The 15,568-nt window shown below is 35.9% G+C and overlaps 2 protein-coding genes across 2 annotated transcripts; both read left to right on the top strand.

Moving 5' to 3' along the window:
- The first annotated feature begins 1,639 nt into the window (after positions 1-1,639).
- LOC128867535 (uncharacterized) lies at positions 1,640-10,318 on the top strand. The gene is made up of 4 exons (XM_054108832.1): positions 1,640-2,234; positions 7,398-7,608; positions 7,804-8,521; positions 9,502-10,318. The coding sequence occupies exons 1-4, from the start codon at positions 1,678-1,680 to the stop codon at positions 10,083-10,085; spliced, it is 2,070 nt and encodes a 689-aa protein (XP_053964807.1). The 5' UTR covers positions 1,640-1,677; the 3' UTR covers positions 10,086-10,318.
- A 1,949-nt stretch (positions 10,319-12,267) lies between these two features.
- On the top strand, positions 12,268-15,561 carry LOC128868380 (GPI ethanolamine phosphate transferase 1). The gene is made up of 3 exons (XM_054110401.1): positions 12,268-12,395; positions 12,473-13,277; positions 13,340-15,561. Exons 2-3 carry the CDS (start codon positions 12,491-12,493, stop codon positions 15,199-15,201), a joined length of 2,649 nt encoding a protein of 882 aa, XP_053966376.1. The 5' UTR covers positions 12,268-12,395; positions 12,473-12,490; the 3' UTR covers positions 15,202-15,561.
- The last annotated feature ends 7 nt before the right edge of the window (positions 15,562-15,568 follow it).

Here is a 15,568-nt window from a genome sequence, read left to right on the forward strand (position 1 = left end):
AGAAATTCAACAAATTTTATAAAAAAAGTGCGCACTTTTTTTCTTCAGTTTCGATAGAATCCACCGTATTTTCGCGTAGAACTTCTTTTCGCGTGGGCGGCCTTCGGCCGCGCTTCAAAAAAATAACCCTCATCAGTCCAACTCCGGCTACGTAATCCACCGTAGTTTTGCGTAGAATTCTTTTTCGCGTGGGCGGCCTTCGGCCGCGCTTCAAAAAAATAACCCTCATCAGTCCAACTCCGGCTACGCAATCCACCGTATTTTTGCGTAGAACTCCTTTTTTCCTTGACTTTTGTCAACACAAAATTTTTTCAATACAGAATTTTGTTAATACAGAATTTCGTCAGTACAGAATTTCGTCAATACACAATTTTGTCAATACAGAATTTTGTCACTGCAGAATTTTGTTACGTTAATTTACAGTATTTCGTACGAAAAGAATTTTGATATACTGCATTTTGTAGGGATCCCACGAGGAACTATTCGCTTGTATGAAAAACATACCGACTGCAAACCAGTCATGGCGCTAAACTCTCTTGTGGCGAACCATCTCAATATTAGTCGACTTTCCTATGGGGACTGCTTGATGCAAGGGTTTTGTATGTGTTTGTATGTAATCGCTTATGTTTATATTTGCGCGGGAGTAACAGTAAAATGTTTGCATGACTTATTGGTAGCTCGTTTGAGTACAAATTTACAACTACGTGCATACAAACATAAAACTGCTAAAGTAACACACGCCGAAATGAAAACAAAAAAAAACAAAAAAAACAAAAAAAAAAGAAAATAAATACTGAAGGTGTCTAAGGCGGAAATGGAACAAAGAAAAAAAAAACAGAAATAAAAAACAACAACAAATGAATTAAAAAGTGAAAAAGACGTGGAAAAATTTAGCTGCAACACGAAATCAGCCATTGAACCACAGTCTGTGAGGGAGTGCAAGTGTTTCTTACCATGTCGACCGTGCGGATGGGCGATGGCGGCACACATTAACGATATCGTTGGCAACGAATTGCTTGTGTAAATATGTGCCACTACATATTTCGAGTACACTTTACTCCAACTTGTACCCCAATAGCAGCAGTGTGGACGCGCTCTTGAAACAGTCAGTGCGCGACAACCGACTCTACCGAACCAGCTGCCACAATAGCCGGGATATCGGTATCAGCGAAGTAATTGGCATTTGTATTGACTGTTTATTGCCAAACTTACTTAGCCAAAAACAAAAAAAATTAAAAACAAAAAAAACAGGACTATCTAATCTCGTGTGCGCTTCAATTACCTTAGCTGATCAATAAATTCCATTTTTTTATTGTATTGAATTTACATTAATTGTTGTAAGAAAGGAAACAAAAAAAAAAAAATAAAACAATTTCGTAACATAATGGGCGTGCGCTCGAAAGAGTCCTTTTGCGCCGGGCTGAAACTGGCGTGTGCGCGTGTAATTTAGACGGAGACGGTAATTTGTCGATGAAGCCCGTTGTCGATGCTGACAGTTGCACCAACAATGCTGAGGTTCAATAGAAATGTGTTCAATAAAAATTTGCATTAAATTCGCATTGATTACATTGTGCAGTAACAACAGCAGCTGCAGCGCCTAAAAGCAGACAACCAGTCAAAGTCAAGACTAGCACTGCGATAATCAGTCAATCAGTGTGCTTTCGAGCCTTTGCGTTAATGGCTTTGTCGCTTAGCGTGCGCCAGCCGGGACAACAAATGCCGACAACAGAGGGGGCCAGGCAGCAACGGTCGTTGCAGGCAACAGCAACGGCTACTGCTGCCCATCATACCCAACAACCAGCGACGGCAGCGCATTTGCGTCTGCGGAAGCAGCATTCATTCACCGAAACCAATAGAGTACAGCATATCGGTGGTGGCAGTGGACATTTATTGGCATCTCGTCGAGCCGGTAGTGGTTACTTAACACGCGGCCTCTCGGTGGATCGCTCGCTGGAGAGTATACGTCAAAAATTGGCAACAGCAACAAAAACATCGACAGTGCATGAAACACAAAGTAAACGCCTGAACAAATCGTCGAAGAATGGCTCTGAAAAATTAAAGGGCATCAAAAATCTAAGAAATGCAGAGGGAAAGTATAGTTGCGTGCGTGCAGGTTCAACATCGTCGTTGTTAAAATCATTAGACAACGAGTTGAAGCAAGTGAATGGTCAATTAGGCCAGCAGTATAAGTGCAATAGTGTGTGTGATTCAGCAAATATAAACAATAAAACGGGGTAATTGTTTTGAGTGATTTATTTTCTAACAGTATACAAATGCATTATCAAATAATAAAAAAACAAAAGGTGATTTAAGTCAGGAATAAAAATGCAGAAATAATGCTGATTATAAATTAATTTATGTGAGATGCTCGTATATTTTTAGCGGGCTCTATAAAACGAAGTTCACAAGCTACAATTGGTTTTTTTCTGATTTTTAGAGTTTTATTAAAATAAATATTTTGGATTTTCTTCCACTCCTCAATAACGAGTTTTTTGAGTTTTAAGGTACTAAGACGATTCTATGCAAGGTGATATCGATTCTACAAACTCAACAATTTGGTGGGCTATTATCAAATTTTAGCTGAAAGAAGAAGAGGGAAAGAAAATATGATATAAACAGTCTCACTTTGACAAGCAGGCACCAATCAGCTGGAGAAACAGCAGAGCTTTGTATAGACTCACCTTGTATAACACCTAAAAGTAATGTTTTTTATGACTTAGAATTTTATTAAGTTTATTATTTTGAATTTAAGAATTTTTAAAGCTGTTAAGCGTTAAAAATATTCAGTTTAGTGAATAAAATTGTCGATTAGTTCTGATTTTTTAATTTTTTTAAGGGGTTAGGGGTAGTCATGATTTTTAATAATTTGTTTTTGCTAGTCAATTGCTTTATTTTACAAAAATAAAAACGTAACATTAATTAAAAAAATAATAATAATAATTGTAAAAGTTATCGCTGTTTGTGTGGAGCCCGTTTCTCCAGAAGCCCCTTGCGGTGATCATCACAAGTCCTTGGAGATTCATCTAAAATCAATCGGACAATGGAAATTAGTTGTATCAATAGATAATCTTGTGCTTGATCGAAGTCTTTTTTTCAAAATTAACAATATGGCAGCCTCAGGAAATATTTTTCAGATTTTCGAGAAAAAAACCGACAATTAATTGTTTAAAAAAATCGAAATTAAAAAAAAAATCCTTCGATCAGGATATTGTTTTTCAAAAGCAATATTTTTTTATTTAAAGATATTTTCAATATTTTTAAGATATATTGTACTTTAAGAAAATGCCCTAAAAATAAATAGAATTTTTTGAAAATTCTGACTACCTCTAACCCCATAAATGATTTTTTTTTATTTTGATAAAATTTTACTATTCACGAGAACAACAACAAGTTCCCGAGTTTTTACCAATAAAAGTACCTAATAATTAGTCTGAGTTTTTTTTAATTTTTTCGAAACAGTTTTTTTTTTGTTCTAAATTTTAAAATTGTATTGCTTTTGAAATCATTCTACGTTTTTTTTTTGTAATCGATTTTTGAATAAATAAAATAAATATTTTTACGATTTTTCTAAGTAGATTGAACTAAAGCATTAATTATTTGCGATTTTTATGAATTTGTTAAAATAATTATTTTTAATTCGAAGAATTTTTAATAACGCGCTTCTGAGTTTTTATGAAAAAATTAATAATTGGTTCTGATTTTTTAATTTTTTTTTAAGCCTTTATCTGTTTACTGGTCAGAACGAAAATTGTTCGCATAATGTCGAGTATACTCGTCATGAGGATAAAAAAATCGCATTCGTATTATTATGCAACGAATCAACTGTAATTCTCTCCCCCTCCCTTAAAAAGCGAAAATAAAGATCTTTTGAAAAATGTACATTTTTGAATATTCGTTAAACCTTATTTATTTTAATTCGCAATAGCTTGTATTAAGCTCAAATAACAAATTCTCGGGAAGAACCGTTACATAACGATTTTGTTTTCAAATATTTTAAAAAAGCTTTCGGTATGATTTTCTCAGTTGATTGTACGTTCTCATGGTTGAGAGCACGAAAGTTATAAGAGTCTTGTGGATTTTAAAGACAGGAAAAGTAATAGTAGGTACTTTTATTCCTTTGAGGAACATAATTGTGAGATACATAATTTTAATTTTCCCTATCAGATGTAATATTAGAAGAGAGTCCAGATATTGGTGCCCATTATACAAGCTAGAAGTATGTGCTGTATCTTGCTTTGAAAACTATCAATTTCCTTAGTTTAAGTTTTTAGTTTTATAATTTTGATTTCTTGAAGATTATTTGGTCTTTTAATGCTTCTGCATTCCTATAATGCCTTAATTGTATCTTTATGCGAAATATTTTTTATCAATGAAATTTTGTTTGTTAACCACGACTAAAAATATACATACATTTTCTAAAAGACCAACAAGCAACGCTTGATTTTTAGTCATAGTTGCCTACTTTTACAGGCAGAAACATTTTACTCTGTTTATGTCGAGTATACTCGTCTTCGCTGTAAAATAATTAAGGCAGAAAGAGTTTTTCGAAACAAAAATCAAACAGTTAAAGGATTTTTACTTTTTCTTGGGTTTCTGAGTTTCTGACTTTTTGCAAATAAAAGTTGTCTTAGTTGTGATTTTTGAATTTTTTTCATAAATTTTACTACTTCCGAAATCAACAATGTATTTGAGAGTTTAACGAGTGAAAGTAATAAATAGTGCAGAGCAATTTTTTTTTTAATTTTCTCCAAATAATTTTTTTTTATTTTGATTTTAAAAATTTAATTAAATAATTGAATTTAATTGAGAAAATGTAATAACTACAAGGAGAAGTCCAAAATCAACAAGACTGAGCTAAAACAGAAACGACAGGAGCTTTGTTCTGATAACTTCGAGTCTATTTATTCAAAATAGTACCCTCTGGCTTCGATACACTGTTTTGCACGATTTAAAAGCTTTTCGAAAGCCTTTTCGGTAAAAGCCTTTTGGAAGGCCTCTACGGTCGCAAAACGTTTTCCTTTCATGGCCAAGTGCAATTTTCCGATTAGGTAGAAGTCACAGGGAGCGATATCAGGCGAATACGGTGAGTGAGTGATGGTTAAAATGCGATTTCTAGTCAAAAAATCAGTCACAAAAGTGGATCGATGAGATGGTGCACTATAATGCAATAAGCGCAGCTTTCTCCTTCGCGGTATTCAGGGCGAATCCGACAAATGCGATGCAATGAACGCCAAAGTAGAAAATTGCAATGAGGGTTTGGACCGTTGGCACGAACTCCTTGTGGACAATTCCTCTGGAATCGCAAAAACAAATGAACATCGATTTGACTTTGACTTCTCCAAACGCGATTTTTTGGGTGGTAGTTCGTTTTGTGCCTTCCATTCGGCACTTTGACGCTTAGTTTCATGTTATAAACACCACGGTTCATCACCATCACGATTCCTCAGTTTATATGTGCGGAATGAAACGTGCACAGACAGACCTTTCGTAAGCCCAAATGATCACTTAAAATGCGATAAATTGATGTTTTGAAGATATTCAACTCCGATTCCAAGAATTTCAACGATGATTTCGGTTCATTTTTGATAAATTTACGAATAATTTCGATGGAGTTTCCGGTGATTACTGATTTTGGGTGGCCCGTATGTTCATTGTCATTTATGTTCTGACAAACATCTGTGAAACGTGTAAACCACTCATGAACTCTGGCAGGAGATAAACAATCATCACAATAAACGTTTTTCATTAACTCAAATGTTTCGGTTTTACCGATTTTAAAACAAAATTTGATATTAGCTCTTTGTTCGAAACTCATTTTTGTACCGATGACACAAACATACTAACACTTTAGATGCAATAACTTCACTTTCACTGAACCGAATGTCACCAAGACTTCACTGGAAGTTAGAGATGTAACTTCCAACGCATTAAAAAAAAAACTCATTAAAACGATGGCGCCATCAGAAATATTTTTATGACGCCAGTCTTGTTTATTTTGGACTTCACCTTGTATTGCTATTTTTCTTTTTATAAATCTTAGTTTATATATATTTATATATACAATTTGCGCGTTTGGCCAGCTCTTCCTCCTATTTGTGGTTTGTGTCTTGTTGATTTTCTACAAATGAAGGGACCTACAATTTTATGACGTCTCAAAACGGCAAATGGTTTTTTATGAGGCGCTTTTTCATGGCAGAAATACACTCGGAGGTTTGCTACTGCCAGACGAGAGGCGATCACTATTAGAAACAACTTTTTCTTCATTTTGGTCTTTCACCGAAACTCGAACCTACTTTCTCTCTGAATTCCGGATGGTAGTCACGCACCAATCCATTCGGATACGGCGGCCGCCACACATATATGTATATATAACGTCGCGAAAATACCTGCTGGTTGAAAGAATACAAATTCTCATTTCCATAAAACTTGATCGGTCGCTTTCGAGCTTGCACGCCCATACTGCTTTATGTCATTTTAAATGTCATAGTTTTCTGTGATAATCAAAATTTACACTATACTACACATACACAAACACCACATATCTTACGATATTAAAATTCAATTTTAGAAAATAGGCCAAACACACCTACATTTTTATGTATGTATGCATGTGCAAGTACCTACCGTTGTAGTTTTGAGCTCAATTACATTTAATAGCGAGTTACTATGAATATCTAGTGTCTGGAATCACGATATCGTTCGTTGAACTACATTTTTGCTTTTAAAGTTTCTAGTGAGCACTTAGTAATTATAGTTTTATTTTTAGATATCAACAAAGACACCCCCACAATGATGAGTGTATGCGATTTTCTGCAGACTAGCAAGGCAATAAAAATTATTATTTTCATCAACACTCACAATTACATACATACAGATATTCATCTAAATCCAAACGGAGGGGAAAACAAGAAAAAAAGGAAAATTGAAATTATCCATGCCAATGCAGAGGCAAACAAATGCTTAGGTACAAATTTATATTATAAGTACATCAACTGACATACATATTTCCGTTTATGGTCTACTTTTTGGCGCTGTCACTTGCGCAGATCAATCACACGTGATTTCTTAAACAACATAATAAATGTAGTATTTTCACTTTTTTAGTGCCATAAATAGGCACAAATATATATATGTATTTACTTACTTACCGATAAATAGAAGAGGCGTTACATGGGCGTTAATATCATGCGATAGGTAGCTATTTTTGATAGCTAGAAGTAAATGCTATTAAAAAATTGTGTTTGTTCCTGCACTTATTTTCAAGCCATAAACTGCGCAGAGTGGAATTTGTGATATTTATCTGCTTAATAAATTTATCTAGGCCTTACGTGTTTGCATAATTTAGCTGTCAGTTAACACAAAACATATTCATTTGTACTGTCTGGTTGTATTTATAGGCCTAGCAGTTTCAGCAGGAAGTCAAATTCGCCGCCACCAGCGTCCGAGCATCAGCGCAAAATTGCCAATTCCTCATCACCTCTTAAAGGTGATAGCAAAAAAGTTAATCTGAGCATTGTATTATCGCATGCGCTTAATTATAGACCAATAAACGGCAACGAATCCAACAATAGCGACATTGAAAGTTCTTCCGAAAGCACAGAGTCCAATGTAAGATGAAAACAAAGTAATGCAGTGCATAATACTACAATTAAATAAAAATACAAATACATTCAAAATTGAATAAAAATACAAATACATTAAAAATTAAATAAAAACACAAATACATATATTAAGAATTAAATACAATAAAATAAATAAATAATAAACTTTTTTCACATATTATTTCACTCAATAATTTAGCAGCGCAAAACTACGACCTCAGAGCGCACCTTGTGTACCGATTTGCCTGCTAGAGCAAATGTGTCAGCAGCTTCCGCTTCTGCCACCGCCGTTGCCACTTCTACTTCTACTTCAACTATAACTGCCAATGCCACTGTCCAGCAGCGCCGCGCACAATTTCGTTCCAGTCGCAATATCACCGTAAATACCAGCACCAGCATAGCGAGTGTGCCACCCACAGCTAGTAACGCCATTTTACTGAATAACCAAAACGATTCAGAAATTGTGCCTTCGTCTGCCAACAATACAACTGGCACTTTAAACGCTGCACCATCTCTAATCGTTCAACGGCGGCCGCCTTTGGTGCGTGCTATGTCCGCGCCAGTGCGTTCACGTTCGATAGACGAGAATTCCAAAGGTGTATTTGCGTTTCAGAAACGCAAATTGCGGCGTCGTAAGTTGATTTCGCGCAATCCAAGTGTTTGCGAAAAATCCGAAGCGCCTGTTGGTGGTGTAGATAAAAATGATATACTCTTCGATTTGAATGCTATAAGTGGAAAGAAGCAACCGATATCACGTGCACGCTCCACACTTGCGGTCGATGTGATCACATTGGTCTCATTGGTTAGCTCTGAGGGTAGCGATTCGGAAAAGGAAGACTCTGCGCCGGAAACCAACCGTGGGAATTCGGAACGTTCCCGTAGCACTGGCATGCCATCGCTGCGAAAGACCGGCAAATCAGGTGAGCGTCACGTATTTAATTAGCATTTATGTATATTCGTATTTACATGGAGTAAGTACATGTTATTTCATCAATAAAACTGACCATAGACACAGACTTAATTTATACAACATTTCATTTTGTGTTATGTTAGTTAAGCCCCTGCTAATTTTATTTTTTTTTTATTTATTACTTTAAATATTCTTAGTTGCATAACTTCTAAAATTAAAAACAAAGTGTTTTACAATTCAGCGAGCACCACTAGAAATTCGCCGTTTTCCAAATTTATTTTTGTATACGCCATTTTGTGACAGATCTGATCAAATTTCTCCGTATACAACAATACCACTAAAAACGTACATGTCAGGAAGTTTTACCCCCGAATCGTTCTTATTTTGCCTTGCGTATGATACAATTGGCTCCGATTTGATTCCAATTTGAGTCAATTTAGAATTAATTACTTTTTATGTGGTGAAATTTTCATTCCAAGATTTTTTAGAGCAACGAACAAAAAATTAACTCGCCTTGTTTTATTCTGTGCTGACAGCTACGTGGACACGGCGAAAGAAAACAAACAAATCAGCTGATTTACCAACACCACCTTTAATAGATTGCCTTGAAACAAGTATTACAGTTTCTTGTGCAAAGAACGTACAAAACCAAAGACAAAAAGCGGTAATAACAGGCCGTGCTTTTTACAAACCTCTGCTGAAAAATTTCAGTCTGCAAATAAATTAGTTACATCAAATAGTTAAATAAACCAATTAGAATCAATTTAGATCTAATCAGTTTTTTGGTGGTGAAATTTCCTAGACAAGTTTTTTTAGCGGGTCGGGCCGTAAACTGCACCATTTTGTTTTTGACGTCAACTATTGCTGTCATATATTTGGGTTTTAGTTATTTTTTATAATTGTCTTTATATAATATTATTTTTAATTCAATTGAAATCAATGTATTCAAACTTCTCTTAATGCAATATTTGCTTGTTCACTTACCGCCAGTTTCATTCCAAGAAAACTATCCTCCAAACTTTCAATTGGCTACTAAGGAATATTCTCATATGATACGGCGTGGCTCGATTGCTCCTTTGGCTGCACGTTTACGGTCCAATCGGCCACCAACAGCACCGCCAGTTTCAATCTTCATGAACGAATCGAACACTAACACTGCAATGCCCACGACGGCAAGTAAAAATTTTGGGAGTAACAGTAGCGCTGATTTTAACGCAAATACTTGTAATGCCTCTACTGTCATGCAAAACGCAAAGAATGCTGCCACTGCCACTGATCTCACGTGTGATGCTAAACAAAGCGAGGAATACACTTACCCGGATTATGTGCGCAGTTTGAAGGAGCGTGAGTGTTGGAAATTATATCGTAAAATGTCCGTTAAAGGTGTTAGTGTTTCATATGAGACAGTGTTGCGTGGCATGTTGACACCGACTGAGTTTCGGCAGATACAAAAACAACGCGAAATAGAGGAAGCTAAAGCACGTGCATTAGAGGAGGAGAAAGATGCGGCGTTAGAAATGCAGCCACCTATTTCGGCAGTAGATCGTTTAACGCAGAAATTGTTGAAAAAGTAGTTGAAAATATTGCAATTGTTTATGATGTTTTAGAAAAATGTAATGTATGAAGTATTTTAAAGATAGATATACGAATTATTGTTATTATTTTTCAAAAGAATATTTTAATTGTTAAAAGTTTACACCTGAATACTGCATACCCAAAGTAGTTTTAGAGTCACCAGATAGTTAAATTGTTCCATAGTGTAGGCTAAAGCTTTATTATAGTGAACATTTTTTAATAAACTACACCAGAGTGCGCTTCCTTAGATCACTTAATTTTGGGTTTAATTTAAGAAGAAATGTGGGTAAGTTATTCTTATGTATGTAACTCCGTATTAGTATATTATATTAATATTAATATTTATTTGTTTAAGAGAGCTTGAGAGTAAAAATCACCTTTTAACAGTGATAGTCAGACTTTGATAAACAGAAAGTATGTTGGTGTTATCCTTCTCTTCAACGTTTTTAAAAGTTCTTCATCCACTAAGTAATCTGATATTTCCAATAAGAGCATTTATGACATTTATTAATGAAGAAACAGGTTGCTTAAAGAGTATAAGGTAGATAGATACAAACAAAGACCTTATGACAAGAGGCTTATAAGTAACTTCTTAAAAGTAGACTTAGAGGAAGAAAAATCAAAGTCTAGTGAAGAAAAATACGCATTAAATTATGCTCGCGTACTTCTAAAAGAAGCATTCATCCCATAAAAAGTTTCAGCAGTACCCACAAACAACAATTCAATGGAAAATACGTGAGGAAACATTAAAATGAATTTTATTGAGCACTTACGGGCAATCAATTGAATACGCACAAATATCAAAGGTATTTAGCTGAGTTCCTCCTTCTATTTGTAGCGTGCGTCTTGATGTTGTCTCACAAATGGCTGAAATGTTATCGGAGGTTTGCTATTGCCAGCCGAGAGACGACCGCTTTCACAAAAAACTTTTTCTACAAATTTTCTGTTTCATGCACGGTGATTTGAACTTACGCACTCTCGAATGGTAGACATGCAAGAGATGTATTTTTGATATTCAAAGAAAAATGCTATTTCTTAATATAAATGATCGGATGTTTATTTCATTATAAAGAGGAAGGTATGCCGTTAATAGTGGAAAATAGCATTAGGCAAATGACTACCACAAGCACGCTTACATGCACGCCTTTTCATGAAATTTTCCATAACCGAATTGCACAGTGGATCCTATGTTCACGAGAGCCTCACGAATTGCATGCTTGAGGTATTGAATTGACCCTGGGCTGTTAGCGTAGACCTTCTCTTTCACGTGGCCCCAAAGAAAAAAGTCACAAGGAGTTAAAATATCAATGGTTTCGTTGCACGTAGCGCCGTCTTGTTGAAAATAAGCGTTGTCCAGATCAATAGCATCCAATTCCGGCCATAAAAAATCGTTAATCATCTCTCGAAATAACACCTGCTATTCAAAATAACACCTGTTATTGGAAACCCCTTTATATGCATTTTCTACACACTTTAAAAATAAGAATAAAAGGTATACCTGAACTTTTGAATATTAACTAACTTTGAAATTTAAAAATATTTTCACCAATTAAAAATAAATACTATAAATAACATAATATAAATAAAATAAATATTTTTTGGTGCGGATGTACTTATTCGAATTTCAAACAGCCGTTGGTAGTTATTGCGGGTACAACTACTCACTAATAAAGGTTAATGCCTACTGAAGAGTCCCGACATACCTATATTAAATTTAATTTAAAATATACTATATTGCGAATATTTGTAAGTTTAAGAATTATTATTATTATTTATAGGGGGTATATACAATATCACCCTAACTTAATTAGCACAGTTTAAGAATTATATAAACAAAAGTGTAATAAAAAAATTATTGCTCTAAAACACCATGCATTATTGAACAGAGATACGAGACACTTTTTTATAAGTATCATTTGTTTAACGTACAGATACACATACAATTTGATAGTACTTGAATTAAATATATATTTATACATTTAATGAAAACAACTAAAATAATCCATTAGTGTGTCAAATTTGTAACACGAGCAAACCTTTTGAACTTTTAGCGGAACTGACATTCAAATAAACGGCATTTCGTATTCGATATTCCGTTTCCGGGACTCCTTACTAATGCTAAAGCAACCATGCCTGCTATCGTTAATCGATTATTATGGCAATCAGCTGTTTCTTGTTGCTTTTAACCATTCGTATATCGCAAAAATTCAATCCAGTTTCTGGATATTTTTGATGTGTAAACGCAATAATAATAAATTAAAAGGCTATTAAACTTGTGCGAGAGTGTTGTGATTCGAAGCCTATCAGAGGTGTGCGCTTTATATTCAATAAATATGCAAGTGTAAGGCTGGTAACTTTGTTTTTTTACATTATTTTCGTCCACCAGGCTCAATCGTTTTGTAAAATGTGGATAATCAACGCTATTGTGGTGCATTTATTACTTCTTGGCTCTATATTTGTGATATACTTTCGCTCACCAATCATAACAGGTTTGCAGCCACAACAGCCGATAGCATTGGAGCCGCCTGCAAAGCGACTGGTGCTCATTGTGACCGACGGACTACGTGCGGAATCTTTTTTTCGTAATGGTTGCAAGGATATACCACATTTGGCTAAATTAATGTTAAAGACAAAAGGCTTGGTTGGCATTTCTCATACACGTGTGCCAACCGAATCGCGGCCAGGCCATATTGCGCTCATCGCTGGCCTTTATGAGGATCCATCGGCTGTGACACGCGGTTGGAAGCGTAATCCTGTTGATTTTGACACCGTTTTTAATCGTAGTAGTCACACATACGCGTGGGGTGCTGCAGATGTGCTGCATATCTTTTCACGCATGGGTGGCATAGAGAGCGAGCAACGATTACTCATTGACGCATATGAACACGAACTTGACTTCTCCGGTCGCGATAAAACTTATAAACTAGACGAATGGGTATTTAAACGTGTGCGTCTACTACTCGCTCGAAAAGAGGTAGAGCTACGTGCGGAGGAAAAAGTTATATTCTTTCTACATTTGTTGGGTCTAGACACTGCCGGGCATGTGCACAAGCCTGGTACAACAAATTTTCTAGAGAACTTGCATCTCACTGAACGTGACGTATACCAGTTTTACGAGGAGTTCGAACGTACTTTCCCTGATGGGCGTACAGCATATGTGCTAACGTCTGATCATGGCATGACCAATGCGGGTAAATTCAGTATAAGAAGTAAAATATTTCGACACTGAGTATAAATTTTACACTCTTTACAGGATCTCATGGCTCCAGTGAAGATTTCGAAACGCAAACACCTTTCTTCCTTTGGGGAGCTGGTATTGCCAGTAACGCAAGCTTTGAGAATGAGTTTAAAATCGGCGAAGACATAATACGCCCTCTTCATGATATGCAACAGGCCCAAATAGCTCCATTAATTGCAGCTTTGATTGGGGTTGCGCCACCAATGAATAATATTGGCATATTACCGCTACGGTTCTTGAATGCCTCGGCAGAATATCAAGCACATGCCGTACACAGCAATGCACTGCAGCTTTTGGCACAATTTCAAGCATTATTGGCTACGCATCGACAGGGCCTCTTCTCACCTTTTCTACTACGATATGATAAGCTTGATACAAAAATAATTGCTCATTATGTAGAAAGCACAGAAGCAAAACTACGAGTTGGCCAATACGAAGATGCCATACACATAAGTTATGACGTAATGCAGCTTGCCTTGGAAGGCATTGAGTACTATCAGGGTTATTATCGCATTCCATTACAGATAAGTACAACCGCAACATTTGTTGGTTGGATAATTTATTGCCTGCAATTGCTGTTGGGGCAGCGACAAGAAGTGAAGCATTTTTATTGGCGCTGGTCGCTTACGTTTGGTCAACAATTTACCCTGCTTGTGCTCTGTGCGTTGCTTCTGTTGCAACGTATACCATTTGTTATAGCTTTCTACTTACTGCTACCTTTATTGGTTTGGCAGTTGTTGGTGCAGAAACAAGGTGTTTCACTACTGCCGTTAATGCGTGCCATGCCGCTTATTCAATTGTTAGCACTGGTTTTGTGCGCCGAATTGTTTGTTTACAGCTTCTTTGAACGCAAGTTTATTTCACTGGGTTTTCTGATTTACACACTAGCCATTAATTTTCGCGCATTTCCCGCTAATAATACCAAACTATATGTTTGGCTACCATTAAGCATAGTGTTAGCCATATTTCCACTGCTACCGCCTTCAGTTGGCTATGCAAATACATGGCTGCTGCTGTTCGGCATGCTTGCGACGATAATGCGCCCGTTTGTTGTTAAATCTCATTTGCATTGGCATATTAAATTACCCGCTGCCGTCTGTATTGTCAATGCACTCTTAGTCAGTTACTGGCATTCACAACAACAAGGTGTGCCCTTCTTATCGCAAGCACTTTCATGGAGTTTCCTTATATACACTTTGTCAGTAATTGTTATTCATAAAACAACTGTGTTAAAGCAACGCATTGAGCTTATATTCTTCTTGCTTACCTCACTTTACGCGCTGCTCTGTACATCGTACGAGACTCTTTTCGTAGTGATGCTTGCATCCGAATTAATGCTTACACTATCAGTGCAACCAATGCAGTTACCTGTATCCTACAAATTGGATGCGTACCTTGTTAAAGGTAAAAAAGGGCATTTAACACCACAGCAGTTACAAGCGGCTTTAAAACTGTCTTTTGCCATACTATTGTATACGTTATTCTCCTTTTTTGGTACCGGCAACATTGCATCGGTTAGCTCTTTTGACCCGAACATTGTGCGTTGCTTTTTGGGCACTTTTTCGCCATTCCTCATTATGGCGTTGGTCATTTTAAAGCTAATCATACCTGTAGTGTTAAATATATCGATTATTTTCGGTATGTCGACATTTGCGCGCACTAATGAGCAAACAATATTCGTTTGCTTGATGCTAATCTGTGATGTGATGGGTTTGAATTTTCTCTTTTTGGTGCGCAACGAAGGCTCTTGGCTGGAAATCGGCACTTCGATTTCACACTTCGTCATTATGGAAGTGACGACACTGGTGCTAGTGGTTTTCACTTACTTCTCCAAATTGCTGCTGCGTTTAAATGGGAAAGTGCAAAATGTAGAGTAAAAAATTTACTAGTTAATTAGTTTTTGTTCTTAATTTCTCAACTTTAAAGTTGACTACTGCAAAAACAAAAAACCAAAACGAATGCTGTGTATATAATATTTATTCCACATTACAATTAAATTTTTGATACTCGTACTATTAAAAACTTAAAATAAATTAGTTACATATAGTACATACAAGACGTGGCTAGAACTAAGTATTCGCAAGTATGTATATGTATGTGTATGTAGACTATATTTAACTTAAAACCTACAAGTATTAGCATAAAAAGAAGTTCGGACCTTAAGCTAAGCGATAAATATTTATGTACAAAATTTTAGTGTAAAATACATACATCGAGCTACCTGTGCGGTATGATTACTTTAAA

Source organism: Anastrepha ludens, chromosome 6 (assembly GCF_028408465.1).
Source record: "Anastrepha ludens isolate Willacy chromosome 6, idAnaLude1.1, whole genome shotgun sequence".
Lineage (NCBI taxonomy): Eukaryota > Metazoa > Arthropoda > Insecta > Diptera > Tephritidae > Anastrepha > Anastrepha ludens.

Bases quoted from the DNA above. Each gene is read 5' to 3' on its own strand.
- LOC128867535 (XM_054108832.1), top strand. From the start codon at position 1,678: ATGGCTTTGTCGCTTAGCGTGCGCCAGCCGGGACAACAAATGCCGACA. The intron at 2,235-7,397 runs GTAATTGTTTTG...TTGTATTTATAG, and splicing joins AATATAAACAATAAAACGGG to GCCTAGCAGTTTCAGCAGGA. The intron at 7,609-7,803 runs GTAAGATGAAAA...ATAATTTAGCAG, and splicing joins CCGAAAGCACAGAGTCCAAT to CGCAAAACTACGACCTCAGA.
- LOC128868380 (XM_054110401.1), top strand. From the start codon at position 12,491: ATGTGGATAATCAACGCTATTGTGGTGCATTTATTACTTCTTGGCTCT. The intron at 13,278-13,339 runs GTAAATTCAGTA...CACTCTTTACAG, and splicing joins TCATGGCATGACCAATGCGG to GATCTCATGGCTCCAGTGAA.